The 27,049-nt window shown below is 63.2% G+C and overlaps 4 protein-coding genes across 9 annotated transcripts; 1 reads left to right on the top strand and 3 right to left on the bottom strand.

The window, feature by feature from the left end:
* Window positions 1–190: 190 nt before the first annotated feature.
* SYTL4 (synaptotagmin like 4) lies at window positions 191–8,252 on the bottom strand. The gene is made up of 17 exons (XM_069811502.1): window positions 8,144–8,252; window positions 7,276–7,438; window positions 6,908–7,123; window positions 6,264–6,373; window positions 5,989–6,103; window positions 5,735–5,842; window positions 5,339–5,450; window positions 5,141–5,231; window positions 4,861–4,964; window positions 4,653–4,739; window positions 4,130–4,308; window positions 3,837–3,939; window positions 2,732–2,893; window positions 1,837–1,942; window positions 1,334–1,433; window positions 576–784; window positions 191–455 (listed from the first exon to the last, which is right to left on the bottom strand). Exons 2-17 carry the CDS (start codon window positions 7,383–7,385, stop codon window positions 313–315), a joined length of 2,055 nt encoding a protein of 684 aa, XP_069667603.1. The 5' UTR covers window positions 7,386–7,438; window positions 8,144–8,252; the 3' UTR covers window positions 191–312.
* A 963-nt stretch (window positions 8,253–9,215) lies between these two features.
* On the bottom strand, window positions 9,216–13,041 carry TRMT12 (tRNA methyltransferase 12 homolog). The gene is made up of 8 exons (XM_069811499.1): window positions 12,934–13,041; window positions 12,227–12,298; window positions 11,906–12,053; window positions 11,636–11,825; window positions 11,397–11,547; window positions 11,210–11,319; window positions 10,211–10,368; window positions 9,216–10,138 (listed from the first exon to the last, which is right to left on the bottom strand). The coding sequence occupies exons 2-8, from the start codon at window positions 12,295–12,297 to the stop codon at window positions 9,692–9,694; spliced, it is 1,275 nt and encodes a 424-aa protein (XP_069667600.1). The 5' UTR covers window position 12,298; window positions 12,934–13,041; the 3' UTR covers window positions 9,216–9,691.
* CSTF2 (cleavage stimulation factor subunit 2) lies at window positions 13,030–20,258 on the top strand. 6 transcript variants are annotated; one of them, XM_069811492.1, is made up of 15 exons: window positions 13,030–13,160; window positions 13,316–13,394; window positions 14,180–14,349; window positions 14,656–14,792; window positions 14,880–14,999; window positions 15,102–15,257; window positions 15,437–15,509; window positions 15,830–15,892; window positions 17,198–17,257; window positions 17,874–18,015; window positions 18,381–18,532; window positions 18,832–19,109; window positions 19,551–19,676; window positions 19,814–19,939; window positions 20,066–20,258. In XM_069811492.1, exons 1-14 carry the CDS (start codon window positions 13,046–13,048, stop codon window positions 19,934–19,936), a joined length of 1,794 nt encoding a protein of 597 aa, XP_069667593.1. In that variant the 5' UTR covers window positions 13,030–13,045; the 3' UTR covers window positions 19,937–19,939; window positions 20,066–20,258. The 6 variants fall into 6 exon arrangements, with proteins under 6 accessions (XP_069667593.1, XP_069667592.1, XP_069667595.1 ...); XM_069811491.1 differs by having other exon boundaries at window positions 15,386–15,509; XM_069811495.1 differs by having other exon boundaries at window positions 13,080–13,160; window positions 14,059–14,349; window positions 15,386–15,509.
* A 555-nt stretch (window positions 20,259–20,813) lies between these two features.
* On the bottom strand, window positions 20,814–26,970 carry NOX1 (NADPH oxidase 1). The gene is given in 13 exon segments (XM_069811488.1): window positions 20,814–21,403; window positions 21,602–21,726; window positions 21,940–22,086; window positions 22,214–22,376; window positions 22,457–22,692; window positions 22,850–22,942; window positions 23,032–23,170; window positions 23,405–23,586; window positions 23,667–23,812; window positions 23,892–23,976; window positions 24,073–24,183; window positions 24,858–24,962; window positions 24,965–26,970. Coding segments are annotated over 13 exon segments (1,740 nt in total). The 5' UTR covers window positions 25,046–26,970; the 3' UTR covers window positions 20,814–21,276.
* Window positions 26,971–27,049: the final 79 nt, after the last annotated feature.

Below are 27,049 nucleotides of genomic sequence, written 5' to 3'. Positions count from 1 at the left end.
AGGGGGTGGGAGGAAGAAGAATGGAAAGAAGAAAAAACCCAACCACATTTGAAAGCATTTTGCCTGGGGGGAAAAAGGGAGGGTCCGCAAGGACTCCAGTTCAGCCTGAAATTTGGTGCAAAGCCTAAGACAAAAGGAAAACCCTTTCTTTAAACGAAGCTAGGCCAAGACGACTTTCTGCCCAAGCCTGTTTAGAGAAGGTCATGTTTATTAAAGTATAAGCAAAAAGAAAAACCCACCCATGTTTGGCAGCCCTGCCAGGCCATGCAGCAGTGCCAGCCCTCAGCCGAGTCCTGGTGCTGACGCTGCAGCCTACGGCCTCAGCTTGGCCATGGTGGAGCGGAGCTGGAGCGTCCCCTCTGCCCACGAGCCTGGGTACTGGCACATCTTCTGCCACAGGTTCAGCTCCTCGCCCGTAGAGTCCATCCAGTCCACAGCCTGCCCGTTGCTCATGCCTAGCAGAAAGGATGGATGCGGGCAGAAGTCACTGCCAGAGCAGCCTCCTGCCCACAGCCAGGCAGCCCCAAGCAAGGCTGCTTGTCCCCAGGGTTTGATGGGACCCCAGGGCTCCTCACCATTGCCCACCCCCAGACGGACACCCCCGAGGAAGTCGTTGCTGGACAGTGGCTCCCGGTCCCAGACCGTCAGCTCCAGGCAGATGTGCTGCAGGTCCTCGGGGTTGACACCGTTGTAGACAAAGGTGTGATTGTAATGAGGGTTCAGGGTCTTCTTCACCACAGGCGTCTTCCTCTTGGAGGCTTTGTTTTTGTGTGGCAGGAGGTAGCTGGGGGAAGCAGCCCTTTGGGTTAGCAGCATGTGTGCAACTGCCTTCTGCCCCAGAGGCTGGGGCACCTCAGCACCCCAGGACCCAGCTTGAAGCCCACCTTCCCTGTTATGGCTCAGCAAGAAGGACCACGACAGTCTGCAAGGGGCTGGGTCTCTGCCCTGCCTCCTGAAAAGCCGCTCAGCAGACTGCAAGCAGTCTAAGGAGGGGAGAAAGCAAGGACCGGAGCCTCCTCGCCCCCAGCCATGCTGCCCGGTGGCTTGGTGACCTCTGGGACGATGATTTGATGGCACCTGGAGCCCTGCCCTGCACACAGCCTCCCACCGCAACCTCTCGACCAGCCAAAACCCAGGAGAGCGTTTGCTACCAGGAGCATCTTGTCACTGGGCAGATGGTGACTTTCAGAGCACCAACGCAGGCAGCGTGGGGCAGCTAGCGGAGAGACCCTTCCCTCCCCCAGGTCCCTGCAGCAGCTCTGGGAAGTGCCCTGGGATGCAGCCAGGGAGAACAGTGCCTTCATTGCCCCCCCTACCCAGGACCCACACTCACCCCTTGACAAAGCTGTCTGAGGTCCCCCCGGATTTGGCAGCCGTGAGGTTCTTGGCTTCTTTGATCCAGACCTGGAGCTCACCGCCTTCCCCTGTTTTGCCTGGGGAAAACCCAACACAGCAAGAATTAATCAACCTTAATTTCCACCACCGCAAACTTCTGGAAAGGTCCTGCTGAAGAGCCTTCATCACAGAGGCAGGTACAGATCCCCAGCTAGTATCTCCTCTTGCCTCCTCCCTTACTGGTCCTGCCCGCCGAGGCGAAGGCAGACAATTGCTTCACGCGGGGCCCGATGGTCCAGCCTGGTCCAGCCCCAGGAAAGCACTGGGACCGCTCGGCCAGCCTGAGGACAGCCAGGTCTGCCCCCACCCAGAGCAGCCTTGCAGGCATTGCAGAGGAGAAGACTGTGGTGGTACCACCCAAGGAACCCACCCAGACCCAGCTCGCCTGGCCACGAGCGGGTCCCGCAGGCTACGCAGGGATCCTGGAGCTCCGGCACTCACCCTTCCTGCCGTTCCCAGTCCCGGGGTGTTTGGAAGATGGGATGTACTTCATGGAGACGACCAGCTCCCCCCTGTACTGGTGGAGACCAGCAGCATCCACCCCAATCTGCAAAGAGGCAAGACTTACTAAATAAACACTGCTAGAGAGGCCAAAGCAGACATGGTGATGGCCTGGTCTGTGCGCAGCACAAGGGCCAAAGGGCTCAGCTTCTCCTGGAGGTGATTTAGCCAGCACAAATGCCTGCAGACCCCCCCCAGCACCAAGTCAGACTCAGACCAGCTCCTTTGGGATCCTACTTTGGTTCAGTCACCTCCCTTAGGAAACCCTATTTAGGAGTTTCCACAAGCTGCTCGAGGTCCAGCAACACTGAGGGCTGAGCCCACAGGATGAGTTAAGTCCCCAGAACCAGACTTAAGTCCAGCAGCAGCATCTGCTGCTGCCATCGAGCTGCACGAAGGCCCTCACTGCCCAGCTCCGCAACCCGCAGCAGGATGTCCCGGCCAATTTCCCCCATTTGCTTCCCTGATGTTGGCTCCAATTCCTCCCAGCTGGGACAGGGAGCTGGGAAGAGCTGCGCTCTTGGAGCAATCAATCAAGCGGAATGAAAATACCTGATGGGACAAAGACAAGTCTCGCAGCATCACATAGGGGACTTACTGAGGAGGAGGAGGGAAGCTAGGCTCAAGGCAGAAGGTCTGCCCTTTTTTACTACAACAGTATTGCTCTCTGCTTCTGGGGTCTTCCTTTCTCCAAAGACTTGATTTGGCAGAAGCCGTTCGGCAGCTCTCGGCCGAGATCTCTGCACCCCTCTGCCCACTAATGGCTATCCCCCGCCCCCGACAGGGCCAGGCAAGGGAGGCTGCGGGCAGCAGGGCTCGGTGGCAGGGCCAGCACCTTGCCGTGCAGGGGCAGAAACTCTTCCAGGTGGCTCTCCAAGTTCCAGGTGTCCAGTGGGACCTCCACCTCCCCCAGGAACGTGTTGCGGCCAAAGCGATCGTGGTGCCAGACCGAGAACTGCAGCGTCCTTGTAAGCAGGAGGGACTTGTTAATCTCGTACTAGGAAGAGAAACAGGAAAACCACGGGTGAGCAGGCAGCGTCAGGCAGGGGACAGGCTTAGCATACACCATCAACCGCAGCTCTCGAGCAGGAGACAGGTTTGAGGAGCAATGGATGCATGCAGGAGACTGTTTGTCTTCCTTTCCAAGCCTCCTGAAACCTCAAAGTCCTGGGGCAGTGGTGCAGGAGCCCGTGTTCTCCAGGCAAGTGGTCCTCAGAGCCCGTGCAGAGCCAGGACCAGGACTTCTGGAATCTGGCCACCCCACCCCATCCCACCACAAGCGAAGCTCTGCCAGCCCACCAAGCCTCAGGTGGTCAGAGCGCAAGACCTCAGCAAACCCGGGGCTGTGGGAGCCTGGAAACCAAACCATGATTCCCACTTCCCTCCTGTCCGGAGAGCGCCTGGCCTGAGCCAGGGGCCAGAGCTCAGGGACGGAGCCAGCCGGTCCCACCAGCCCGTGGCGGCCGCAGCGGGGATGGTGAAGGGCAGCGCCAAGTTCTTCTGCCCTGGGGGCAAAGCTGCCTTATCTCTGCCTCTGCAGCTGTGCTGCCTTCCCTCCCACCGCTGTGACCTGCCTGCAACAGCCTGGGAGCTTCCTCCATGGAAAGCAATGTCCAGGGTAAGCAGAAGGCCCCAGCTCTGGGGAATGCCACAGGAGGCAGGAACACTGCCCGTGACACATATTCACATCTGCAGCTGTGCGTCCACCATGGCACCCGGGGCTTGACACCACAGCCACATCAGAGCAGCGACCCAGCCTGGCAGTGGGTTTTTCCAGCTTTCAGGGTGCAGTGTCTGGACACGGGTCCTCTGTGGAGCCCCCGCCTCAGCGTTTGGAGCCCATCCCTCCCCTGGTTTGTTCCAGCAGCATCCTGGGGAGCTGAGTGCCTGCCCGGCCCCGCAGCGAGGAGCGGGCTGAACCCCAGCCCGTCCCCGCTCACCTTCAGCAGCTCGTTATACAGGGGGTTGATGGTGTTGCGTTTGATGGTCGTCTTGCGTTTCCCTTGCCGGGATTTGTCAGGCAGGAGATAGGTCTTCACGTACCTGAAGACAGGGGCAGGCAGTGCTTCACCAACGTCTCCCCACGACTAGCCCCCCGAGCTCCCCAGGACAACCCCAGCCCTCCTGCCTCGCCAAGACCCCCCAGTTACAGCTCCAATCTCTGGCGGGCACCCCACAACCCAGCTGAGCGCCACCGGTGGTGCCACCAGCCATGGCCCCCTCCAGCTCTTACGGGTTGGAGCGCTTCTTGCCCTCGTCCCCGTAGGCCAGCTGGCGACACTCCTTCACGTGAATGAACAAGGTCTGCGTCTTCTGCTCGTAGCTCAGGGAGAAGGAGATCCCCCCGGTGACCGTGACGTTGCCGAAGTCGCCGGCCTCGCTGTAAATGCTGACCATGCTCCCCAGCGTGCTCTGGAAGACACGGCAGGGCTGAGCCGGGGCAGCATCACTTGATGGTCCCTCTTCATCCTCAGCAAGGCTACTCCCCATGCCTCCTCTGCACAGCCCCTCTCACCCCTCTGTGGCTGGGGAAGGCTGCCGAGTGCCTCCCACCCACATGCAGCTCCCTGGAAGAGAGCTGGGTCTCCACGTTTCGATTCCCTTCAAGAGGAGGAAGCCCCCACACCCCAAGTTCTTGCCCATGCACCCCAGGAGCTGCCCGCCCTGCCTTCTTCCACCTCAACCTGTCGGCGCTGCCCTTCTCCATCATTTCTTCCTGCAGCGGAGCAGAGCACGGCCGCACGGCAGGGACTCACCGAGGAGGTGCCACTGCGCATGCTGCTGCGGGCCACCCTCTGGCGATGGATCTCCACCAGGTTATCGATGTCCTCCTCCTCCTCCTCCTGCAAGGAGAGAGACAAGCCACCCGCACGGGGAACAGCATGGCACAGCCGGCCAGGCAGACGGTTCCTCCGCCTGGCAGCCGGCTCCGCGGCACACCGAGGGGCACGCCGAGGGTCTCACCAGCTCCATGTTGAGGCCAGGGACCGACTTGCTCCTGTCCCCCAAAGAGCCGCCTTCCCCCACAAAGTCCGCCGGGCGCAGGTCGATCACCGACTTGGTGTAGTCTGTACGAGAGATGGTGAGGCAGGAGGCAGCGACACGCTGCGGGACTAGCAGAGCCCTGCTGCTCCCTCCAGTCTCTCCCATCTCCGCTGAAAGCCTGCCGCAGCCCAGGCAGAAGCGGTCATCCACCCCCTGCCATGTCGGCACCCAAACCCCCCTGCACCCACGTAGCTCTCACCCGCAGGCCTCACCACCCGCCGGGGATTCTTCTTGAATATCGTTTCGTGCTCATCCGCCAAGGCGCCGCTGCAGCTCCCCACGGCGGCATCCTGGGGAGGAAAGGTCCCTTCAGTGCAGGGCAGCGTTGGGCACCCCACAATGCTCCCAGCCCTGTCCCCCAGGACAGGGCTGAACCTGCCGGAGCAGTGGCACGCACCCGTCCGTTTTTGGAGCGGAGAGGCAGGGTCAGGCTGGTGGCAGCAGGTCCTGCTGGCGCAGCAACCTGTTTTCCATCTCTGAGAGGGGTGGCTCTCTCCAGGGAGTTACTCCTGCGGAGGACACAGAAAGGTCTGTCCCACGCTAGGAGCACGGCTGGGAGAGCAAGTGCTGGCCGGGAAATGCCATCTCCCCACAAGCTCCCCGGAGCCATGCAAGCTCCCCAGAGCACCCCAGCCTGGGGAGCAGAGGACCTGCCTGCCCAGGGACAGGTTTCAGCCCAGCCAGAGAAGCCAGCTCTCCCTCACCAGACCGAGAAAAAGGCACATGAGACAAAAGTCCTCATCCTCTACCAGGCCAGCCTTGCCAAGGACAACCCGCCCAGGGAGCCCCTCACCTGCCCCCCACGCCACCGGGACTAAGTCTGTAGCCATCCAGGCTCATGTTTTCCATGGACTCTGTGTCGCTTTTGCCATCCCGAGGATCTGAGGCATCCAGAAACAAACTGCAGACAAACAAAACCACAGGTATGTCCTGTTCGGCAAGTAGGCCAGCCTGAGAGAGCGAGCTTCTGCACCACCAATGATCTGAGCAGGGTGGCAGCAGGCGAGGGCTGGCACCTGGAGCAGGGGAGACAGCAGGGATCCTCACCTGGGCCCCTCTCGGGGTGCTGGGGGGCTCTGTTGCCGGGCTGCGGAAGAGTTTTTGGGCTCGCCAAGCTGGGCTTTCTGGAGGAGGGTTTGTCCCACTGTCTCTCTTTTGCTGGCTGGAAGGAGAGAGGCATCAGGAGGACCACTGCTCTGAGCCCATTTCCAGAGCAGGAGCTGCTCCCAGCCAGCTCCGCAGTGGGCAGAGGTGCACCAGGGAAAGCTGGAGCATCCCGGTGGGCCAGGCTGCGGGAAAAGGCATCGCTGTGGCACCTTTACCTGCCGACTTGTGCCGCAGGGACAGCCGCACCATGTCGCTGCCCAGCCGGTTGGCGAAGCGGTTGACCCTCTGGTCATAGAACCAGTCGCCTGTTGTCTTCTTCAGCTCGCTGCAGGGCAGGGAGGCGGTGGGGGGCAGTCAGGGGGTCAGGGGCAGCGGGGGGGCTGCTCCCTGCACCCCAACACCACCCTCGGTGCTGCCACCAGCCAAGGAGAGCACAGGCACAGTGGGCACTTTCGGCAAGTGGCTGGGCAGAGATGATGCACTGGGCAGACGATGGGCCCAGCTACATCCCCAGCAAACACGGGAGCAAGACGGGTTTTGTAGGACAGGGGAGGCCGAGAGAGAGGAAACCTGGGGTGCTTGAAGCAGGGTGCGCGAGGAGCACGGGGATATGCCGGAGTCAAGTAAGGGGGGAAAAGGAGTGGGGTGGGAGTGAAGGAGGCCCAAGAGCGGGGCACGACCCAGTTCTCCATCACCAAACCATGGCTGCCCACCCCGGGAGGTGACAGCAGAGGGACAGCGGAGAAGACCGGCTGGGCTAGGAAAGGTTGGCCATAGCGCATCAAGCTGGGGTGACCGGGAAGAGGACGGGGACAGGAGGAGCACAGAAGGTCCTCGCCACTCGTCCCCAGCTACTCACGCCTCCTTGGTGCAGACTTTGCAGCGCCAGGAGCTGTTGGGGCCGTAGGAACGGCAGTCCCGACACACCAAGTGGTTGCAGCCCCTGCAGGTGTTGGCCTTGGGGCTGACGCGACCCAGGCTCTGCTGGCAGCGGGCGCAGGTCCGCTCGCTGTAGCGCTGGCTGCCCCGCTTGGCACCCTTGCGCCGGATCTCCAGCAGCTCGTTCTTCAGCCGCCTGCTCGGACCCCAAGAGCGGGAGCTGTCAGAGCCGGGCCGGGACCCCCGGGGCTGGGGCAGAGCTGCCACCCCGGCCCCATCGCCCCTCCAGCCGCCTCTAGAGCAAAGCAGAGAAACCAGCGCCCTGCTCGGCTCCGGCCACGTCCTCACCTGATTCTCCTCTCCTCCGCTTTGCGAAGCTCCTCGTCGCGCTGCAGGACCTGCAGGATCAAATCCCTCTCCGCGTCCGACAGGAAGGACAGATCCACGGCCTCCGACATCGTTCCACCCGGGATCGCCCACCCTCGCCGAGAAGCAGCCGGACTCCTCCGTGCTAAGAGCGAGCCATCCGCTTAGCGCAGCCCCATCTCTGCCGGGTACCCCCCGTGCCCCGCACCCCGGGGCTGCCCTGGCTCCCACCCGCCCCGGTCCGGATCGCGGCACCCGAGACACCGTCTCGCCGCCACCGGCGCCCCGAGCTCCCGCACCCGGTTCTCCCAGCCGCCTCGGCGGCCCTGCCCAGGGCACGGCGCTGCTGCGGGCTGGGCTGTCGGCCGCCTGCCAGCCCCGGTGACCTCAGCCGGCTCCGTGGGACCGGGGCTGACGCCCAGCACCCCCGGGAAACCCACTCCCGCCCCGGGGAGGAAGAAGCTGCCCCGGGCCGCTGCGCCCACGCATGCACCCCGGGGCTCGGAAAGCTGCTCGTCCCCCGCCGCAGAGCAGCCGGAGCAGCGGCGGGGGGGGGGGGGCGGGCAGGATCCGGCCCGGAGGGCGCTGACAGACGGACCCCGGCCGGCCCCGACGGAGCCGGGCAGACCCCCCCCCCCGCTCGGGGGTCTGCAGCCCGGCGGGGGGGACCCTCCAGTCCCCGCAGCCGCCCGGACCCCGGGCTCCTCTCTGCCCGGGGGGGGTGTGTGTACGTCCAGGACCACCGGGGAAGCGCCGGCAGCCCCACGCCTGACCGGCTCCGGCGGCCTCCGGGACACCCCCCCCCCCCCCCGGTCTCCCCCTCCCCGCCCCACGCGTGGCCGCCCGGTACCTGCAGCGGCTCCGGCCGGCGCCTCCCGGCAGCAGCGGGGACCGGGGGGGGGGGGGGACGGACACCGGGGCGGGGAGGACGGTGCCGCCTCCTTAAAGGGGCCGCGCCCGCCGCACCTGCGGCACCGACGGGGCGGGAGGCGGCGCCCGCCCCGTCCAGCCCCCGCGCTGCCGGGGACAGCAGCTCCTTCCCCCCGGGGACCGTCCCCAACCCCGCGGGCTGCTCTCCTCCTCCCCCGGCAGGGCTGGGCAGAGCCCGTCTCGGTGCCTGGAGCTGGGTGATCCGTCCCGGCTCTCCGGGCTGCGATCCCGGCGTGTTTCCCCGCAGCCCTATCTGGGAAGGCAGCTCCTCCCAAAGAGCACACACAGGCCGGCACAAAGTCTACAGCCACCCGCAATGCTGGGGGGGTGTGCCAGCCAGGGGTTCCCAGGGGTGCCCAGCACGGTGTGGGCGAGGGACCGGGACCCACAGTCGTGGTGTTCACCCAGCTCTGCCCGCAGCAGAGGATGGCCCCGCTGCAAGGCTCCAGCCTTCGCCCTTGTCCTTCGTGGGCAGAGGTACGGTCCCAGCAGGGCTCCTCACGCTCTGCCCACAGCGGCACAGGCAATAGGGAAACGCTGAGCACACGTGGCAGGACGAGGTGTGGGGCTCACATCCATGGGGAGGCAGCTTCTCGTCACGCAGGACAGCGGGGCTGCATAGGAGGCTGGCTGGGAGCAGCCCCAAAGCAAACACGAGGATGCAGCTCTGCCCACACTTTCAGCTGCGCCCCAGGGCTCCCTGCCACAGGACAGGGAGAGCCAGAGGTTCCCAGCCCTGCAGGAGGAGGCAGGACACCTACACAGCGGAAAATCCACAGGGACACCAAAGGGCCTGTGTCAGCTCCCTCCCCAAGCAGGGGTTTCTCTGCAACAGGGGTAACCACACGATGCTCAGGCAAGAGAGCTTTGGGCTTGCAGGCAGAGGCTGTGCTCTCCCAGCCCCTCCACGCACTCCCCTGGGAGCTGGCGTCCCCAGGCCAGACCCCCATGCTTGCACCAGTCACTTTTTAACTGGACACCAACCAGAGAAGTGGGAAACATCCTTATTTCTGCAAAAAGGTGAGAAGAAACCGAGATGAACAGATCTGTTTCCAGTACAATAAAAAAGCACGCTGGTAAATACAAGTACAAAGCCTGCCCCTGACTCACTGAAACGAAGCCCGGCAGGAATCTGAGGTTTATTCAGCCCCGTGGCTCTCTCTCCTGTGTGAAAATGGGGCTGAAAGCGCCACCACATTTCCAAGATTGGGGCAGGATGCCGGGTGCTCTCGGTCCCAGCTCACCCCATCCTAGGCTGGGATACAGCTTCTGGAGAGATCTCCCATGGAATCACATCCCTCCATGCCCTGGGGACCGGGAGGCACTGCTGGGCCGTGATGCCACCTGGGAACGAGGGGACATAAAGCGCATCCAGGCTGGCAGCGGGCAACGGTAGCATCTCCTGGCCACTGATGCTCCAACACCAGCATTTCGTGTGAGCCGGAGCCATGCTGGGGCCTGTGGCCAGCTAGGTGGGCAGCATCGGCCGGCACTCGAGGTCCAGCACGAGGTGATGCACGTGGGGCGCGTAGGACTTCACTGCCTCGATGTGCAGAATGCTGGTGCGCCACGGCTGCCCATGCAGCTCTACCAGCAGCCCCCGGATCTGTGCCGCCGTGGCTTCAGCCCACCTCTGCCACTCAGGTCTGATCCTGGCCCCCAGTGTCTCCTTGCCACCATCCTCCGCTGGGTGCTGCACCTCTCCATCAGAGCCGGCTCCCTCCAGAGACTCCCGCTCAGCCTGCAGGACTGGGGTTTGCGGAGGGGCCGGTGAGGGGAGAGTCTCCACGTTGTGGTGGATGTGGAGAACCCCACCCGTGCCCTTCTTCAGGACACGGCAGGCCACCGGCCAGCCTTCCTCCGAGCTGGGAATCAGCCCCAGGTTCACCCGGTCCGCTATGTCCCGCAGCTCCAGCTGGAAGGAGAGGGGAGATAAGGGGGATGGTACGCGGGGATGGGGGGTCCGCGGCTGGGCGGCACCACTCACCTGCCGGCTGTCCCCGTGGTGGATGTGGCAGCGGTCCTGCACACCGTTCAGTGCCAGGTTCCTGCGCAGGGCCTCCACGGCATGGCCGTTCCACTCGCAGGCATGGGCAAAGGCAGCCGCTGCGTGAACCAGGTACGGCAGCGTGAAATAGCCAATGCCTGGGGGCAGGAGGTGGCAGTGCTGAGGGCAGGGTCCCGGTACCGCCGGGGGGTCCACGCTCCTCCCCAGAGGCAGGGTGGGATGCGGATTGCCACCCCAGCTCTCTGAATCTGCTTTGCTCTGGGTTGGAACAAGCCCAGATGCTGGGAAAATGGAAATTCATCCCTCCCTCCTCTGCAAAAGCAAAATCTGTCTGAAAAAATGTTTACAGAGGAGCTCTTCAGTCTTTGTTCATTAGCTCAAGACCTGCCTTGCCCTGCTTCCGCTCAGTGCAGAAGTGCTCAGACTACCATTAATTTTAATTAATCCAGAGCAGTTTTGTGAGTGCCACTGCCTTTCTGTGTGGCACTTATTGAAAGCATTAACTTTCCTAAGTACAAAACAGCAGCTCTCTTGACATGCAAATGCCTGATGTGATCTCCCCAATCATCTCACAGCATAGGACATTTCAGTTAGCGTCAGCTTGTCAAGGAAGTGCATCAGTACAGGCTCAGGACATCTACGGGACCTTATTAGAAACAATCTTGAGGACAAATCTTTCTCCTGGATCCCAATGATTCCCGTGACCAGCACTAGATACAGAGCAGTGCTCTGCAGAGCCTGAGTGTAAGGTCATCCTAAGTGTCCAAAGGCAACAAGGACACAGGAGGGACAGCAGTGCCAGGTTAGCTGAGGGCTCACAGACAGGGCAGGAGCTCTAAGCCTGGGTATTTTTCCAGTCCAGGCTGGAAACGATGTTTCACATCCACCTGGATGCCATCGGTACCTGCTCACTGCTCTCAGCCTGCCTGCCTGCCTCCGCAAGCCTGCCCTGCCAAATCCCTCCGCCATCCCCGTTACCTGCGTAGAGATCCACCAGGACCTCCCCGGAGCAGGGCAGCGAGGCCACGCGCAGCTTCTCTGTGATGTTGCCCGGTGAGAACATGCACTTGGTCACATCGAACGTGTACCTGGGAGATATCACCGGCCCAATGAGGGCAGCCCCTTCCCTGCACCGGCTGCGTCCTGCACCGTGGCTCCTGCCTACCTGATCCCGTTGTCCACATGCTCCACCCAGCCATCCTGGCCCAGCAGCAGGGTGACGCTGGGGGACCGCATCCCATCCGGCAACACCCGTCCTCGCCTGGCCAGCCTACGGCCACCCAGAGCTGAGGCGACCGTCTCCCAGAGCGCCGGACCTGCAACGCACCCGTCCTCGGAGCTTTGGGAAAAGCCAGGACAGCTCTGCAGGCAGGATTTGGGCAGCCAGACCCTGCTCCCCCTTACCCAGCTTCTCCCACGGCGCAGCCCTGAAGCAATCCTCGCTCAGCAGGACCAGATCCCCATGCCGCTGCCAGGCACGGGGGACATCACGCTCCAGCTCCTCTGACCAGCTCTTGCCCAGCAGCCGCCGCAGCTCGTCCCGCAGCTTCTGGGCAGGCGTCTGCCGGCGGGCTGCCCTGGAGGGGACGGGGTCCTGCGGAAGGGATGTGGCACGTGGGGTTGAGACCCCACCGCCCCATGGCGGGACTCTGGGAGGGGGGGGTCTCTCCCAACCTGGATCTGGACCAGTCCACAGGGTATCTCCTGGGGCAGCCGCAGCTGGGAGAGCTTCTCCTCAACCACTGGCAGGGCCACGCGGCCCCCCGGCACTTCCTGCAGCCGGTAGCGCCCGTCCAGGAGCTGCTCCTCTTCCAAATGCTCCCTGCAAGGTCAAGGCACGGTCAGGCCCTCCCCAGCCCCGCAGCCCACCCCACCAAAGGGAAGAGACCCCAGTCCCAGGGTGTGAGGCTGGCCCTCCAAGCTCTCCTCCCCGCCAGCCCTGCCTGCACCCTGCCAGAGCAGCCGCAGGGCTCCCATTCCCCCTTGCAGGCTCACCTGAGGCGCTGGACGAATCGCGGCTCCGTGGCCAGCGCAGGGATGGGGACGGGGACATCCCTGGCCTCCATCCTGCCAAGTCCCAGGACGGAGGGATGTCACCAGCTAGCAGGGATACGGCCGCCTGCCAGGCAGGCACAGGGTGTCTGGCTCGCAAGGGACAGGAGGGAGCGGAGGCCGGTGGGGGTCCCTGGCACCGCCATGCTGCGGGCATCAGAGACCAGGCTGCACCCCGGGGCAGGGGGCTGGCTGCCCTGGTGCTGCCATGGGCTGATCGGGGATGGGGTGCCCTGGGAGGTGGGATACCCTGGGGGCTGGTGTCCCATGGGATGGGGTACTCTGGGGTGGGGGAATGGGGTGCTCCACGAAATGGGGTGCCCGGCGATGGGGTACCCCAGGGGATGGGGTGCCCGGGGTGTCAGGGGATAGGGTGCCCTGGGAGTGTGGTGCCCAGCGGATGGGGTGCCCTGGGAGCGGGGTGCCCAGGCGATACGGGTTGGTGTGTCAGGGCATAGGGTGCCTCAGGGGATGGGGTGCCCTGGGAGTGGGGTGCCCGGGTGTGGGGTACCCGGGGGACTGTGCCTCAGGGCCGGTGCCCGGGACTGCACTCCTGAGGCCGCGCGGCTGCCCCGGGAAGGGCTCCCCAAGGACCCAGCAGCCCCCGGCCGGGTGTCCCGGCCGCCCACCGCCCCGCTCCCCGCTCCTACCGAGCGCGGCGCGCAGGGGGTCAGCGGCGTGGCCCCATGTTTCCCGTCGGAGCGCTTTCCCCGCCGCGCCGCGCCGCCGCCATGTTTGTTGCGGGAGCGGCCGGAAGCGGAAATGGGGGGATGGCGTTGGGCGAGGGACCGGAAGCGGCGGCGAGGCCCGGGCGGCGGGATGGCGGGGCTGTCGGTGCGGGACCCCGCCGTGGACCGCTCCCTGCGCTCCGTCTTCGGTGAGCGGCACGGGGGCGGGCGGGGACGGGGATGGGGGTGAGGATGAGGATGAAGGCGAGGTCGGGCCGGCCGAGTCCTTCCCGCCGTTGGGGGCCGGTACCCGCGCAGCCCTCGGCCTCCGCGCTGACCGGCGGCCACCGTCTCTTTTCCACAGTGGGGAATATCCCGTACGAAGCCACAGAGGAGCAGCTGAAGGACATTTTCTCAGAGGTTGGGCCCGTGGTCAGCTTTAGGTGAGAATGGCTGCCCGTCTCCCCCTTCCTCGGTTCCTGAAGGCAGCGTAGGCAAACCGAGCCCGCGGGTGGCCGCGGGCTGTGGAGGAGCATGCTGCACAGAGCCAGCCTTCCGACGGGCAGGAGCAAAGCAGCGCACAGCGGTGCGGCTTCTGGGCGGTCTGGGAGGCTGTGGCAGCTGTGCTTGGGGTGCAGGCACGGAGATCCCGTGCCGAGGTCGCCTGGAGATGCAGAGCGTAACCGCCCGAGCGCAACAGCCTGAATGTGGGCACGCTGCTCCGGGATGGAGGCAGCTGCCCTGCTGTGGCATGGGGCTGGGGCAGATAAGCCCTCAGGTCCTGATTAGGCTTTATGCAAAGAGATGGGAGCATAGAGCACTCCCATCCCAGCGGCTCTGCAAGGATGTTTTCCTGGCTTGGCACTTGGCTTCAGAGAGCTCCCAATTAAGGGCTTGGGAGCTCCAGGAGCAGCCAGTCCAGTCCTGTGCCCCCAAGAGCTGCCTTCATGGGTCATGGAAAGCACAGCGCCTGCGCTGGTGGCCTTCCTGCATACTGGAGTTTTGGGAACACCCATCGGCCTGCAGCCAGGAGGTCTTTTGGCTCTGGCTTAGGGCCGACTGTTGTGCACCTTGATCTGACTCTGGTGCCTTCTCTGTGCTCCCCAGCGCTCCTGTGTGGTGTACCCCAAAAGCTCCCTCCCAACTGATGGGGAGCTGTGGGCACTGCGCACTGCTCGATGCCTGCGCTGCCCTCAGCCGTGGTGGTTCTCTCCTCCTCGCTGTGCAGGCTGGTGTATGACAGGGAGACGGGAAAGCCGAAGGGCTATGGCTTCTGTGAGTACCAAGACCAGGAGACGGCCCTCAGTGCCATGCGGAACCTGAACGGGCGAGAGTTCAGCGGGAGGGCCCTGCGCGTCGACAATGCGGCCAGTGAGAAGAACAAGGAGGAGCTGAAGAGTGAGTCTGAATTTTATGGTGGAGAGTGCACTGATGTTATGGTGGGCCTGGCCTTTTCAGTGTTACAAAGCGTGCCTCTTCTGCGAGGCTGGCAAGGTGGAGACCTCGTGGAGCTGACCTGCTCCAAGCGATGTAGCAAGTAGTTTTGCAGAGGGATGGATGGGCTCAGCTCTGTTTTCTCTCCCAGATAATCTCCCCGTTTTCACCGCCTCCCCTTCCCTGTAACGGCATGGTGCTTCCCTTCTAATGAGCCTGTTAAAAATGGCCAGTCCACATTGCCATACGAGGTCACAAACTCTGTTGCAGGCTTGGGCACAGGCGCACCCATCATAGAGTCACCTTACGGGGACCCTGTCAATCCTGAAGATGCCCCCGAGTCCATCAGCCGAGCAGTAGCCAGCCTGCCACCCGAGCAGATGTTTGAGCTGATGAAGCAGATGAAGGTAAGTGAAGTGGAGGGCTGTGCTCCCTGCTCGCTGCATGCCCCTGTCGCGCCTTGCCCGAGCTCTGATCTGCGTGTGTCTTCTCAGTTGTGCGTCCAGAACAGCCCTCAGGAAGCCAGGAACATGCTGCTCCAGAACCCCCAGCTGGCTTACGCCCTGCTGCAGGCCCAGGTCGTCATGAGGATCGTCGACCCGGAGATTGCGCTGGTTTGTCCCTTCCTGCCTCATCCGGGGTCGGTAGGGTATCGGTGGCAGCCTGTTATGGAGGGCAGGTGGAAGAGAACTCGTTTCTCCTTGTTCTGTTCCTAGAAAATCCTTCATCGCCAGACCAGCGTTCCTCCTCTGATCCCAGGCAACCAGCAGCCAGTGCCAGGGCCAGGGCCTGGACCAGGACCGGGGCCTGGGCCAGGGCCAAATGCCCAGCTGAACCCGCAGAATACCCCCTCGTCCCAGCCACAGCCCATAGTAAGAGCCTATGCGACACACGTGCTGTGCGGGGGAGAGATGGGCATTGGCGGCTCCAGCTCTCGCAGCTGGGGTGCGTGTGCCCAAATGACGGGGCTTCCCTGAGGTCCGGTTTCTCTCCTGGGTAGGGTGGGATGCACGTAAACGGCGCTCCTCCTCTGATGCAGCCGCCCATGCAGGGAGGAGTGCCGGCCCCAGGACAGATGGCAGCCCCTGTACAGGGCCCAGGCCCCGGCCCCATGGCTCCTGGAGGTGAGTGTGTGGGTTTTGGCTGAACCGTGCTCTGGGCGTACGGGTCCTACGGACAGTCCCCCTCTACCTTCCCCCTAACCGGAGGGCTTGGCCCTGTGAGAGCACACGTAGTCCCAAACCATGCGTTGTGGTTGTGGCTGCTGCCAGCAGCGGTCCAAAAAGTTGGCTTATCTCTGTGGGGAACCAACACCAAGAAAATAAACCTCCAGATGCTCCCCCAGGAGCTGGGAGAGGGGGAGGTATTTGGGGCTAAAGGAATCGGTTAGTTGTGTAGGGATGGCCAAGGAGGAGGTATCTGATCTTTGCCTGTTCCCTCTCAGGTGGGATGCAGCCGCAGGTGGGGATGCCGGGTGGAGGGCCTGTCCCCTTGGAGCGTGGACAAGGTAAAACGGATGTGGGTTAGTGCTGTGTGTCATGTGAGCCTCGTTGTGGCGAGGGCCCAGGCCACGGGTGCTGAGCAGTGCTGCACCGAGAGCCCCTGCCAGCTACCTGCAGCCTTGCCGTCCCTGGATCTGGGGCAGCTCCTGCAGCGCTGGGCTGCACCCGGGTTTGTTCGCTTAGGCGCAAGGCTGTGGTAGCAGCTCTCCTGCTTCCAGGGCCCCAACCCGTGCACCGGTTTGCTCCCAGCTTGTTCTGCGCCATGTTATGCAGATGAGCCCTGGAAGCCAGGAGAGCTGCTGGTCCCCGCAGAGCCCCACCGAGCGGGACGTGCCTGTTTTTTCCATCTCTCTGTGAGCCCATGTCTGTCCCTGTGCTTGTGCGGGCAGGCAGAGCTTGCTCTTCTCTGGTCCCTGTCCTGCTCCTTTGCTGCCTGGGTGCTGGGAAGCAGCTTGTGCTGCCGCCGCGTCTGCCCGCCTCTGCGAGTGCTCCCTGCACCGTGCCCGGCAGAGGGAGCTGGGCTTTCGCTTTTGCTTGTGACAGTGAGTGCAAGGCTTGGCAGGGAATTTCCCGGTGAGTGATGGCTTGGCTTTCCCTCCGCAGGCACGGTCTGTACGGCCCAGCCCCGGAGCCGGATTCCTTACGGTTCACACATTGTGTGGCTGCCCCATCAAGCCATGTGCCGGGGTTAGCGCAACCAAGGCGTTCCTGTTCTCCCAGTAATAAGGCACACAGGCAGTTGACACCCCTATTGCCTTGACTTGTATCATGGGCCTTGTTTCAAGAACGTGGCAAACCTGTTCTGAGATCCTCTGGTCTTAGGTACTTAGGGCTAGCTGACTCTCGTTTTCTTTGGGGTGGGCACCATCTTCCTGAGAGCAACCTGGTAGTTCTTGGCACCCGCGAGGTTTTGGAGAGCAGACAGAAAGCTGGCACTGACGAGTGCCATGGGAAGCTGTGGGCAGGGGCAGAAGCAGAAGCTGGCTGGCTGTGCGTTGAGGGGCGCAGCATGGCCCCGCAGAATGCCGATTGTTTCATCAGGATGTCCTCCTGCCCTGCACGTTCACACAGTGAGCGAGGGAAGGGCTGTGCCAAGCTGGCTGTCACACCTGTGGTGGCTGAGGTGGCGTTAATGGAAGAGGTTGATAAAGCCAGACCTGCAGCATGCAGCATCTTCTCTGTAGGTTTTCCGGGGGACTTCAGGGAGCGGAAGTGATCCTGCAGGCAGCACTGTCCCCAAGGCTGAGTGCATGTGTGCATACACTATTTACGTGTCTGCTCTTCTCCCTCTTTTCCTGCTGCTTGCCCAGGGAACCTGCAGCTCTCGCCCGTGGGACCTGCCAGGCCTGCGTCTATCGAACGCGTTCAAGGTATCCCGGCACTCGCCAGCTCCCTCCTCCCATGGAGCTTGTTGTGGAGTGTACAGAGAGCAGCTTTCACCCCACTATGCTCAGGGCCGGGGACTGGTGTATCACTCCGTGTAGCCTGGCAGGATTAAGAGGAGGAGGCAGGATTTCCTCCGGGGCCAGAGGAGAGAGCAGGCTAGTGCTGTGCACAGAGAGCCACTAGTGGAAAAGGAGAGCCTGCTTGGAGAGGGCCTTTGCCTAGGATCCAGCTCCCTTTGACACCTCGCTGCCAGGTCTTACTTTGCTCCTGGCCCCACGTCAGCAGGGTGTTGATGCCTGCGCTCGTAGGGATTGCCACAGGGGCACCCACGCTTGTTTTGGCCACCTGGTGCCATTAGGAGCCTGAGGTAGAGCCAGAGAGGGAAAGAGAGGGATAAAAGCAGCAGCCAGGGAAGGGGCCTCGGTGCGCCGTGGCCTCATGCAAGGGGCTGCCCCCCCAGCGGTCAGCGCAGCTCACCCGCCTGCGCGCCGGGGAGCAGCTAGGCCGCCCCGCACCCTAGCCCCGAGAGCGCTGGGGGACAGTCTCAGCATGGTGCTGGTCATGCAGATCCTCACGAGCTCTTGTGTGTCTCCCTGGCAGTGCCCATGCCAGACCCGAGGGCCCCTATGCAGCGTGGACCTCTACCTGCTAGTGGCCCGCCGCCCCGAGGCCTTTTGGGAGATGCCCCGAATGACCCTCGCGGAGGGACCCTGCTCTCAGTCACTGGAGAAGTGGAGCCCAGGTGAGGGGAGAGGGAAGGAGAGGAGCCCTTGGCACCATCCCCTGCCCAAGGGTGACCTCTCACTGAGGACAGGGATGGCACCAGCCTTCCGGGAGTCACTGCTGCCTGGTCGGAGGCCTGTGTGCTGCCGACCACGGGGGCCGGCCCGTTTCCCCGGGGACGGGGCATCCCCGGGGTGATGGCAGCAGCCCTGCAGCATGGGGCCGACAGCACCTGTCCCTGTGCCAGCCTCACCCTCCTCCCCTGCGGCCGGCTTCGGGGGCAATCCCAGCGCTCTGCCCAGACCGTGCCAAGCCAGCGTCTGATTTACACTCTCTCGCTTTTTCTCCTCCTCCTGCTTTGCTCTCCTCGTCTCTCTGCGTCAGAGGTTACCTTGGGCCGCCCCACCAGGGAGCCCCTATGCACCATATGCCTGGTCATGACAGCCGTGGCCCCCCCCATGAGATGAGGGGGGGACCCATGGGAGAACCCCGACCACTGATGGGAGAGCCGCGGGGGCCCTTGATGGATGCTCGAGGTGAGAGAGGGGGCATGAAATAACGGGTGGCTTAAAGCATACGGACAAGAAGTCAGAGTGGAGCCCGCTGCCCCGACGCGAGACGTAGAAGGGGGATTTGGGCAGTGAAGCGACTGACTCCGGGGCAAGGAGGGACAGTCCCACGGGGCAAGGGACTTCCTCCAGGCATGTCTCCTCTGCCCCCAGCCCTGCACCTTCCAGGCATTTGCTAGCCCCCAGACAAAGGAGGCAGCGGGCTCGCTCCCACGCTCCCTGCGGCGCTGCTCCCTTCAACAGCTCGCCTTGTCTTTCCTCTGCAGTCGGAAGAGATCCCCGAGGGCTGGAGCCGCGAGGATTGGAGCCACGAGGGCTGGAGCCCCGGGTGATGGAGGCACGAGCTCTGGAGGCACGAGGCCTGGAGCCACGGGTCCTGGAGCCGCGAGTGCTGGAAGCCAGGGCCATGGAGGCCAGGGTCATGGAGCCCCGGGGCCTGGAGCCTCGAGGGCCTGGTCCCAACCCACGTGGCCCTATGCCTGGTGGGATACAGGGTCCTGGGCCACTTAACATGGGAGCCAGTGGCCCGCAGGGGCCCCGCCAGGTACACATAACGCCTCTGCTCAGCTGGTTGGGCACTGACAGTGTCTTGTAGATGGGGGCTGGGTGGGGGGCATGATCGCATTCAGCAGCTAGAGAGGGGAGGGTGTCCTGTGGAGCAGCACCGCCGGGAAGCACAAGGCCTGGATCAGTGGCTCTCTGAGGGGTTCAGGGCATCCGTCGCATCTCCCCAGGCATTGCCCATCTGCTGGGCACAGGACGAGGTTCAGGCCCCTCTCCACCTCTTCCTGATGTGCAGGAAGGAGCGCAGGAGTTGGAGGCAGAGGAGAGCACGTAAAACACACGGTAGCCTGTCTCTCTTCATGCTTGGACGTCTTCAGGCTGTCTGTGAGGGCATCCATCTGGTCATCTGCTTTACGTTCCTGTATTTGTATGGCTGAGTCCAGGGACCCCTTGGTCCTTACCCCCTCTCTCGTGCCCGCAGGTTCCTAACATGGCAGGGGCAGGCATGCAGGGAGGAGGCATTCCGGGGGCAGGGGTCCAAGGAGCTGGTCAGCCTGGAGGCTTTAGCCCTGGACAGAGCCAGGTCACCCCCCAGGATCACGAGAAGGTGAGAGGACAAAAAGGGAAGGGTGAGACAGCAGGCGTGGCACTTCCTACGTGCCTTACTGTGGTGGGGACAGCCCCTTCCTGACTCTAGTAACCCGTGGCTGCTCGCGTGTCTCTGATTCCCCCCTCTCCCCACAGGCAGCCCTGATCATGCAGGTTCTGCAGCTGACGGCAGACCAGATTGCCATGCTGCCTCCGGAGCAACGGCAGAGCATCCTTATTCTAAAGGAGCAAATCCAAAAGTCCACGGGAGCACCCTGACAGGTGATGTCTTTAACCCAGCCTTAGCCTGTGCCTGCTCCCCATCAGTAAATCAGAGAGCTGCTCAGGATGGGGCTCTACCCTGCTTTTCCTCTCTATGCTGGAGCTCACTCCCCTTCCTTCTCTTAGCCCTGGAGATGCCATCCACCTGGACAGAGGCGACGGTCCGTGGCAGCTGCTTCCCGTTGCTGTCTGAGCTGATGCTGCGTTTTGGGAGAGGTTTCTCCTCCGCCCCCCCAATGTTTTCCCCTCCCATTCATCCTTTTTTCTGTGTGTATATTTTATGACGTTCGAAATAAAGTGGGAGGAGGGTTTGAGTAAAGCCATGTTTCCGACTGCCTTGTTTGGTCTCTTGTGGAGGCCGGAATGGGACTGTTGGGTTCTGGGAACAGTCTGGCCTGGCTCCAGGCTAGTCCAAACCACTCGCCTTCCTCCCACCTCCCCAGCACCAAGGCAAGATCTACTCGTGGGATTTTATGTGCCGTGCTGGTCACAGCTGTTCACAGGGGTGTAAGGGCAGGGCAGCACAGGGAGCTCAGCTTTCTGTCCCTACTGACCGGGCAGGAGGGGCTCCGTATCCAATTGCTGTATTGCTTACCACACCGGCCTCTCGGGGAGGGTGGTTTTCCCCTCTTCTCTGCATATGCTTGAGCAGAATTTGTTGCCTTTGCGTGAGCTGCATTTGAAGTTGGCCTGTGCGCTGGTGTGTGCCTGGCAGGTGGTGCAGGCTGGCTCTGGGTGGTGGCAGCGAGCCCCCGCAGAGGGGGAGTGCCTTACACTGCACCCCAGAGGGTTTGCTATGAACCAGCCTTTTTGTTGCAGCCCTACGAGGGGGCAAAGAGTAGGTTCCCTTCACTCCTGCATGGACTGAGTCACCACGGAGGTTTTTATTGCAAAGGAAAGTACATTTAATTTACGCTTTTGTGTAAAGGACTGTTTAAACCCAGAGGGGCATGTTTGACCCCCAGTGCCTGCTCGGCGTGCCCCTCTCCTGTCCCCATCCCCAGCCTGTGGTTCTGCGCAGCCTGCTGGATGTTCCCGCTGCTTCCCGCTGCTCCAGCAGCATCATTGCAGCACGTGCCTCTGGTTTCTCGATGGGGGGCTGTGCGGAGCTGCGGGTCCGCTCCCTTCATGAGGACCCTTTGTAGACCAGGTCAAGAAGGCAGCAGTCTTTGAACCGCGAGTTTCTCGTGGAGGAGGAGTGCCTTGCTGTGTCTTGCCTTTTGGCTTTGATGCATGCGCTCTTCAGCAGATGCTTATCCCTGGCCATGCTCTGGCACGGGCGGTGAGGTGAGACCGGCAGAGTCCCCTGCTCGCTGCGGTCCCAGCCTGAGTGCCACTTAGAAGTTCTCCTTGTTGAAGTAGAATTTGACCTTCCTGGGGTCCAGGCTGGAGTGCTGGTGGCAAGACTTCTGCAAGCTCTTTGCCAAGGCCCCCGGCCCGCAGAGGAACACACCGACCACTGACCTGTGCACAGCACAGGGCTGTCACTGCCAGGTGGGCAGCTCAGGGAAAGGTGATTTAAGAGCTTTTTGGGATCCCTGCAACCTGTGGGGGATGAGCATGCCCCTCCCAAAGCCAGCTCTGCCCAGCCTGGCGCTGGGTGCCAGGGAGGAGGGGGTGCCTACCAGCACCGGCACCCCAAACCCCCTGCCCGGCTCTTACCTGGGGTGGGCTGCAGCCACCGCCGCAAACTCGCTGTTCCACATGGGCCGCCCAAAGATGGTTTTGTGCCTGAGGCCCGTCACCGTGTCCATAGCGGTGTCAAAGCGGAGCGCCACATTGTTGGCCTGGACAGAGCAGGGACAGTGAGGACCCCGGCCACCATCCGTGAGCCCACCTCCATTCCCTCACCATAGAGGAGCATCCATTGCCGATGTCCACCAAACACGGCTCCCGGACTTTCTGCCTGCAAGCCGTTGACATGCTTGCCCTGCCCCTCCTGCCTGCCTCGGCCACCCCATGTCCCCCCTTGCAGTCATGCCTGCCCGTGGCCGACTCACAATGCTGGTGTCCCAGCCGGTGAGGAAGAGCCGGTAGGTGAGAAAGTCCGCCTTGCCCGACTCAACCATCTTCTGCTCCAGCGAGGCAAGCAGGTCATTGAACCAGGCAAACGCTCCCGTGTCCCGGCAGAGCCAGTAGAAGTAGATCTGGGATGCAGGGGCAGAGGGGTTGCCCAAGGTGGAGCAGAGCAGGAGGGGTGGAAGGATGCGATGTCGAGGACTGAGAGGACCAGCATGGGGAAACCCATGGCTGGTCCTGTAGGGCAGCCCATACCTTCTTGGTCTTGAGGGTCTGGTCAGCCTGCTGGAACTTGTACCAGATGGACTTCAGGATGGAGGCGAAGGGGGTGACACCGATGCCTGCTCCCACCAGCATGGCCACCTCATACTGGAACACGTCTTCGCTGGCCGTGCCAAAGGGGCCATCCACCTCGATCCTGGCCGAGGGAGGGCCTGGGTAAGAGCTACGGCCTCCCCAAATCCCCGGGATGGTCCGTTGGGGTGCTCCCCAGCCTACCTGGGCATCTCCGTCTTTTGCTGCTGAAAGGTGTCGATGAGACGCTCCGTCCAGTCACCGGCTGCCCGGATGTGGATGGAGAAGAAGTCCTCCTCGGGCGCCGAGGTGAGGGTGAAGGGATGCCACTCCAGCAGGGAGATGGCGGGGCAGTTGACGAAGATGTACTGTCCCACCTCCATGCGGAAGCCCTTCTTCTGCATCTGCAGTTCCAGCACTCGGGCAGGGTGCATGACCACCTGCAGGGCAGGGATGGGGGCTCAGCACCCAGCCCGGCTCCCGTCCCCGGGCAAGGGGCGATGGCAGCAGCCCCTGCCCGTCTCCCCACGGCCACCCCAGCAGCGGTGGCTGCGAGGAAAGGAGCTGGCGGTAGGCACAGGCTCCTGCACCACCCACCTTGGTGACAACGACCTTCTGCCGCGCACGCCAGACCCGGAGGATCCGCTCGAAGGTGTAGAGGATGAGGGGAGCCAGAACCCATTTCCAGGACTGCGGGGATGGTGGAGAGTAAAGGGTTGGGGAGGGCCGGGGCTGGAGCATCCCAAGCACAAGGGCTTCTCCCCCCGCCGCTGCCCCACCTCGGCAGGGATGCTCCCGAACTCGGGGTCTTTGCAGCAGTTGTGGCTGCAGTCCTCGTCCTTGCGCGTGAGATACTGGGCGCAGCGATAAGGGTGCACCTCCTCCATGCTCTCCTCCGTCTGCCCGCGCACCAGTCCGCTGCGGGGAGGTGAGGGATGAGCCCAGGGGCCGGCTCCTGTGCCCCGGCTGGGGCTGAGCCGTGCTGCATGAGGCCGGTTGCGCTAGCCAGCCCTGGGAATGGGGAGCTCACGGCCCCGCTGGACCCTCTCGGGGGCTGCACCGCTCCCCCGGGGCAGGCAGGGCTGCCCCATCGGGGATCTGCGGCCGCTGCCCCTCGCTGTCCTGCCTTCGGGGAGCGGCGAGGAGCCTTACGCGATGCCGTGGATGACGAGGCCGGCGAAGTAGATGAGGAAGAGGTGGTGCGTGTACCAGAAGACCTCGAAGTAGTTCCTGCGGATGAACTCGGTGGAGGACGTGACCATGAGGATGAGCGCCAGCGTGATGATGACTCCCGTCAGCCCCGGGATGGTGGTGAAAGCCACGTACTCGACGGTCTGCAGGGTTGGCAGGCTGGCTTAGGGAAGCAGGGCACGGGCGGTGGCAGGGGGGGCTGGATGCCAGGGCCGGCACTCACCGTCTGGTTGGAGTGGATGGGGTTCAGCCACTTGCCGCCACCCTGCAGGTGCAACTTGGAGAGGACGGCGGGGAGGCTGCCGTCGGTGGCTTGCTGGCTGTGGTTGTAACGCTCCAGGTTGAAGAGGTGGGCGATGGTGTGCACGGCTGGGCAGGGGGACAGGCTGTCACCCTCCTGGCCACCCGCCCCGTCCCCACCGTCCCCCAGTCCGGCGCAGGGTGGTACCTGTGAACAGGGCCAGCGCGTAGGCCACCAGCTTGTGGAAGGTGAGGTTGTGGTCCAGCTGCTTTCGCAGCGTCCGCCTGCAGCACTGCGGGGAGAGGAGGAGGTGTTGGGATAGGGATGGGGACGGGGATGGATGGGGACGGGGACGGCCGCGGTGGCCGTGCCGCTGCGGGGCACTCACCGAGCAGGTCCCGCGGAGGAAGGAGAGGAGGTTGCGGCAGACGGGCAGCAGGATCAGCATGCTGTTGAAGTTGAGGCATTTGGCCGATGCCCGTGCCCACGCCAAGGCGGACTGGGGAGAGGAGGAGGGGGGTGAGCACCCACTGTCCCATGCCGCAGGTGGGCTACGCCTGCCTGCAGCCACGCTGACCCCCTCCCGGCTCTGCCCAGCATGGTGCTGTGCCGGGACTGGGACAGGATGGGGCCAAGTGACGCTGAGCTGGGGCTGAGTGATGCTGGGCTAGGTATCGGGAAGGAGTGATGCTGGGCTGCGACAGGGACTGGGAAGGGGTCATGCTGGGCTGGGTTTGAGACTAGGAGGAGGTGACGCTGGGCTAGGTTCTGGGAAGGAGCGATGCTGGGCTGTGCTGGGGACTGGGAGGGGGTCATGCTGGGCTAGGAAATGGGAAGGAGTGATGCTGGGCTGTGCTGGGGACTGGGAGGGGGTCATGCTGGGCTAGGAACTGGGAAGGAGCGATGCTGGGCTTCACTGGGGACTGGGAGGGGGTCATGCTGGGCTGTGCTGGGGACTGGGACAGGGTGATGCTGGGCTGGGATGGTGCACTGCTAGGCTGGGACAAGACAGGGACCAGCATGGAGCAATGCCGGGCTGGGGACTGGGACAGAGCAATGGCAGGCTGGAAGAGAACAGGACAAAGAAGGGGCTGCAGCCCCTACCCCACTGCAGGAGGGCTCCAAGGGACACACGTGCCCAGGCAGGCAGGGTGCTGGGGGGGACTGCCTTACCCCGAGGATGGCCCTGGTGTAGAAATACCGCTCATCCCGGTCAAAGAACAGAAAGTAGTACGTGAAGAGGAAGATGTTGATGCCCAGCCAGGCCGCCTGCGGGGGAAAGCCGCGGCCTCGTGAGGGACCCCGGCCCGGGACCCCCTCTCACCCCACAGCACTCGGGTGCGGGTACAGCCGAAGGGCATGAGGACAGCGGGACCTCTCCTGCTTCCTTATGAGCTGCAGCTGCACGCACGGGGCCGGGACATGGGGTCAAAGGTGGGGAGAGGTGTGGGAGTCTTGCAAAATAACTGTCTTGTCACCCACGGCCCTGTGCATCACCCGTGCACGAGGAAGGAGGAAAGGCAGCTGCAGGCAACGCCTGCACGGTGAGAGGGTGGTCGGGGCTGAGTGGGGAAGGCTGGGAGGAGGAAATTTCTCAGGGAACTGGCTCACCCAGCCCCACCGCACTGCTGTCCCCTGCCTAACCCTGCTGCACCCCACAATGGCCCCTCTCACAGCCATCAATTTTTTGCAGAGTCCCCAAAACCACTTTGCCTTGCATTTGTTTTGTTTTGTTTTGTTTTTAAGTAATTGAAAAAATTAAAATAACCCAACTTTCTGCAAATCCCCATTTTCCCACGCATTTGCAGCTCTTCAAGCAGTGCCAAGCAGCCGGTGCGGTGCCAGCCAGGCAAGCCCCGTTACATGCGCTGGCAGATCGTCCCTACGGCGCAGGCTTTTCACCCCGGTGCAGGCTCTCACGGGGGGAGAAGAGGCACACGGGAGGCTCCTGGCCAAAGCGGCTGGGCAAAGCAGCAGCATTTTTAAGTTTTGCAGCAGGATCCCCCCTTTGAGTTGTGTTTTCCTTAAAATCCCATCCCTCCCCTGGCCACTGGGGCTTTGCAGGTTGGCTGAGCGGAGGAGACGCTTGGCTCTCCCTGCAGCCCAGCCCCAGAACGACCCATCAGCCCCCATTTCCCCCGTAAGCCCCCCGGGGCCATGCCCAGACCGTGCCCCCCATAACCCCCCACATCACCCCAGTCCATCCCAGCAGATGACCCCCCTCCAGCCCCACACACTCACGAGGACCGCGGCCGAAAACCAGTGGTTGACCAGCCAGTTGCCCATGGTTCAACGTCCCCACGTCTGCCTGCCCGTACCTGCTGCTGCCTGCCGCTGCCTGCCGCTGCCTGCTCCACGTTTTATGGAGGCGGCAGGCGGTGCGGCAGCCCCGGCCACGGGAACGGCACCACGGGGACTTTCCCCTGAGAAACCTTTGAGGAAATGCCGGGTAGTTTCAAAGGCCATCTTCCAGGAAGGTAGGGCTGACCCCATCGGCCGGCCGGCCCCGAAACCGGCCCCCCGCACCGGTCAGGTACAGGGCCCCCACTGAGGGGTCCCCCGCGGCCCCACAGCTGGGTGCTGCAGGGCATCGGGCTGCTCCTCTTGTTTTTTACAATATTTAGGGACAAAAATGGGCTTTTTTTTTTAAGGTAGGAATTTCCTGGTGGGAGGAAGTCACGGAGGGTCTATCCTGTTCCCTGGCCTCCCTTGCCAGCCGTCACTGCCCCTGTTTTACAAGAAAACCACCGAAAAAGGAGAAGCATCCCAGGGGCACAGCGCTGCGCCAGTGCCAGGATCCAGCCCAGGGATCCACTCCAGGGACGGTGAATTAAGACTGAGCGCCAGAGGTGCTGCACCTCTGTGGGCACACCAGGGTGCTGAGCACCCTCAGCCTGGCACCCAGCACCCTCCAGTCTGAGCTGACCCCGCAAATGGGTGCTGGGGAGGGGGCGGGTCACGCTCCTGGTTTGGGGCCAGGATGCCCAGGTCCCGTCAGCATCCCCACGGCTGTGCCAGCCACCCTTCCTCTCCTGCCTGCCCTCCACCGCAGGGTCCCAAACTCCATGGTGCCCAGTGCTCCTGCTGGGAACAGCAGCCAGTGCCGCAGCCTCAAGCCTGGAAGAACAGGTTGGGCAGGATTGCTCCTTACCAGCGTGCCGGGTTGCTCCTGGCCCGCGGCCACGGCCACGCTGACAGAGGTGCAGGATGAGGCTAGTCCCCGTCCCACCACGCTCCATCGCGGGGCTTCCCCCCCATCCCCAGGTCCCGCTGGCACAGCCCCAGCCCGATGCCCGTGAGCGCGAGGGCTACGTGGGCAGCCGGTGCCCGCACCCACGCCAGCCCCGGCGGGACGGTCCCCACCT

The sequence above is a fragment of the Haliaeetus albicilla genome, chromosome 23, assembly GCF_947461875.1.
Source record: "Haliaeetus albicilla chromosome 23, bHalAlb1.1, whole genome shotgun sequence".
In the NCBI taxonomy this organism is placed as follows: Eukaryota; Metazoa; Chordata; class Aves; order Accipitriformes; family Accipitridae; genus Haliaeetus; species Haliaeetus albicilla.
Note: the sequence above shows the minus strand (reverse complement) of the source record. Positions and strands in the feature narration are given on the sequence as shown.

Coding starts and splice junctions, on each gene's coding strand:
- TRMT12 (XM_069811499.1), bottom strand. CDS start 12,297: ATGGAGGCCAGGGATGTCCCCGTCCCCATCCCTGCGCTGGCCACGGAG. Junction 11,826..11,905: donor GTGGACTGGTCCAGATCCAG/GTTGGGAGAGAC, acceptor TCCCTTCCGCAG/GACCCCGTCCCCTCCAGGGC. Junction 10,369..11,209: donor CCTGGTGGATCTCTACGCAG/GTAACGGGGATG, acceptor TCCTGCCCCCAG/GCATTGGCTATTTCACGCTG.
- SYTL4 (XM_069811502.1), bottom strand. CDS start 7,385: ATGTCGGAGGCCGTGGATCTGTCCTTCCTGTCGGACGCGGAGAGGGAT. Junction 6,374..6,907: donor AAAGTCTGCACCAAGGAGGC/GTGAGTAGCTGG, acceptor CCTGCCCTGCAG/CGAGCTGAAGAAGACAACAG. Junction 2,894..3,836: donor TGTATAACGAGCTGCTGAAG/GTGAGCGGGGAC, acceptor TTCTCTTCCTAG/TACGAGATTAACAAGTCCCT.
- CSTF2 (XM_069811491.1), top strand. CDS start 13,046: ATGGGGGGATGGCGTTGGGCGAGGGACCGGAAGCGGCGGCGAGGCCCG. Junction 13,161..13,315: donor CTCCCTGCGCTCCGTCTTCG/GTGAGCGGCACG, acceptor TCTTTTCCACAG/TGGGGAATATCCCGTACGAA. Junction 18,016..18,380: donor ACTGGAGAAGTGGAGCCCAG/GTGAGGGGAGAG, acceptor TCTCTGCGTCAG/AGGTTACCTTGGGCCGCCCC.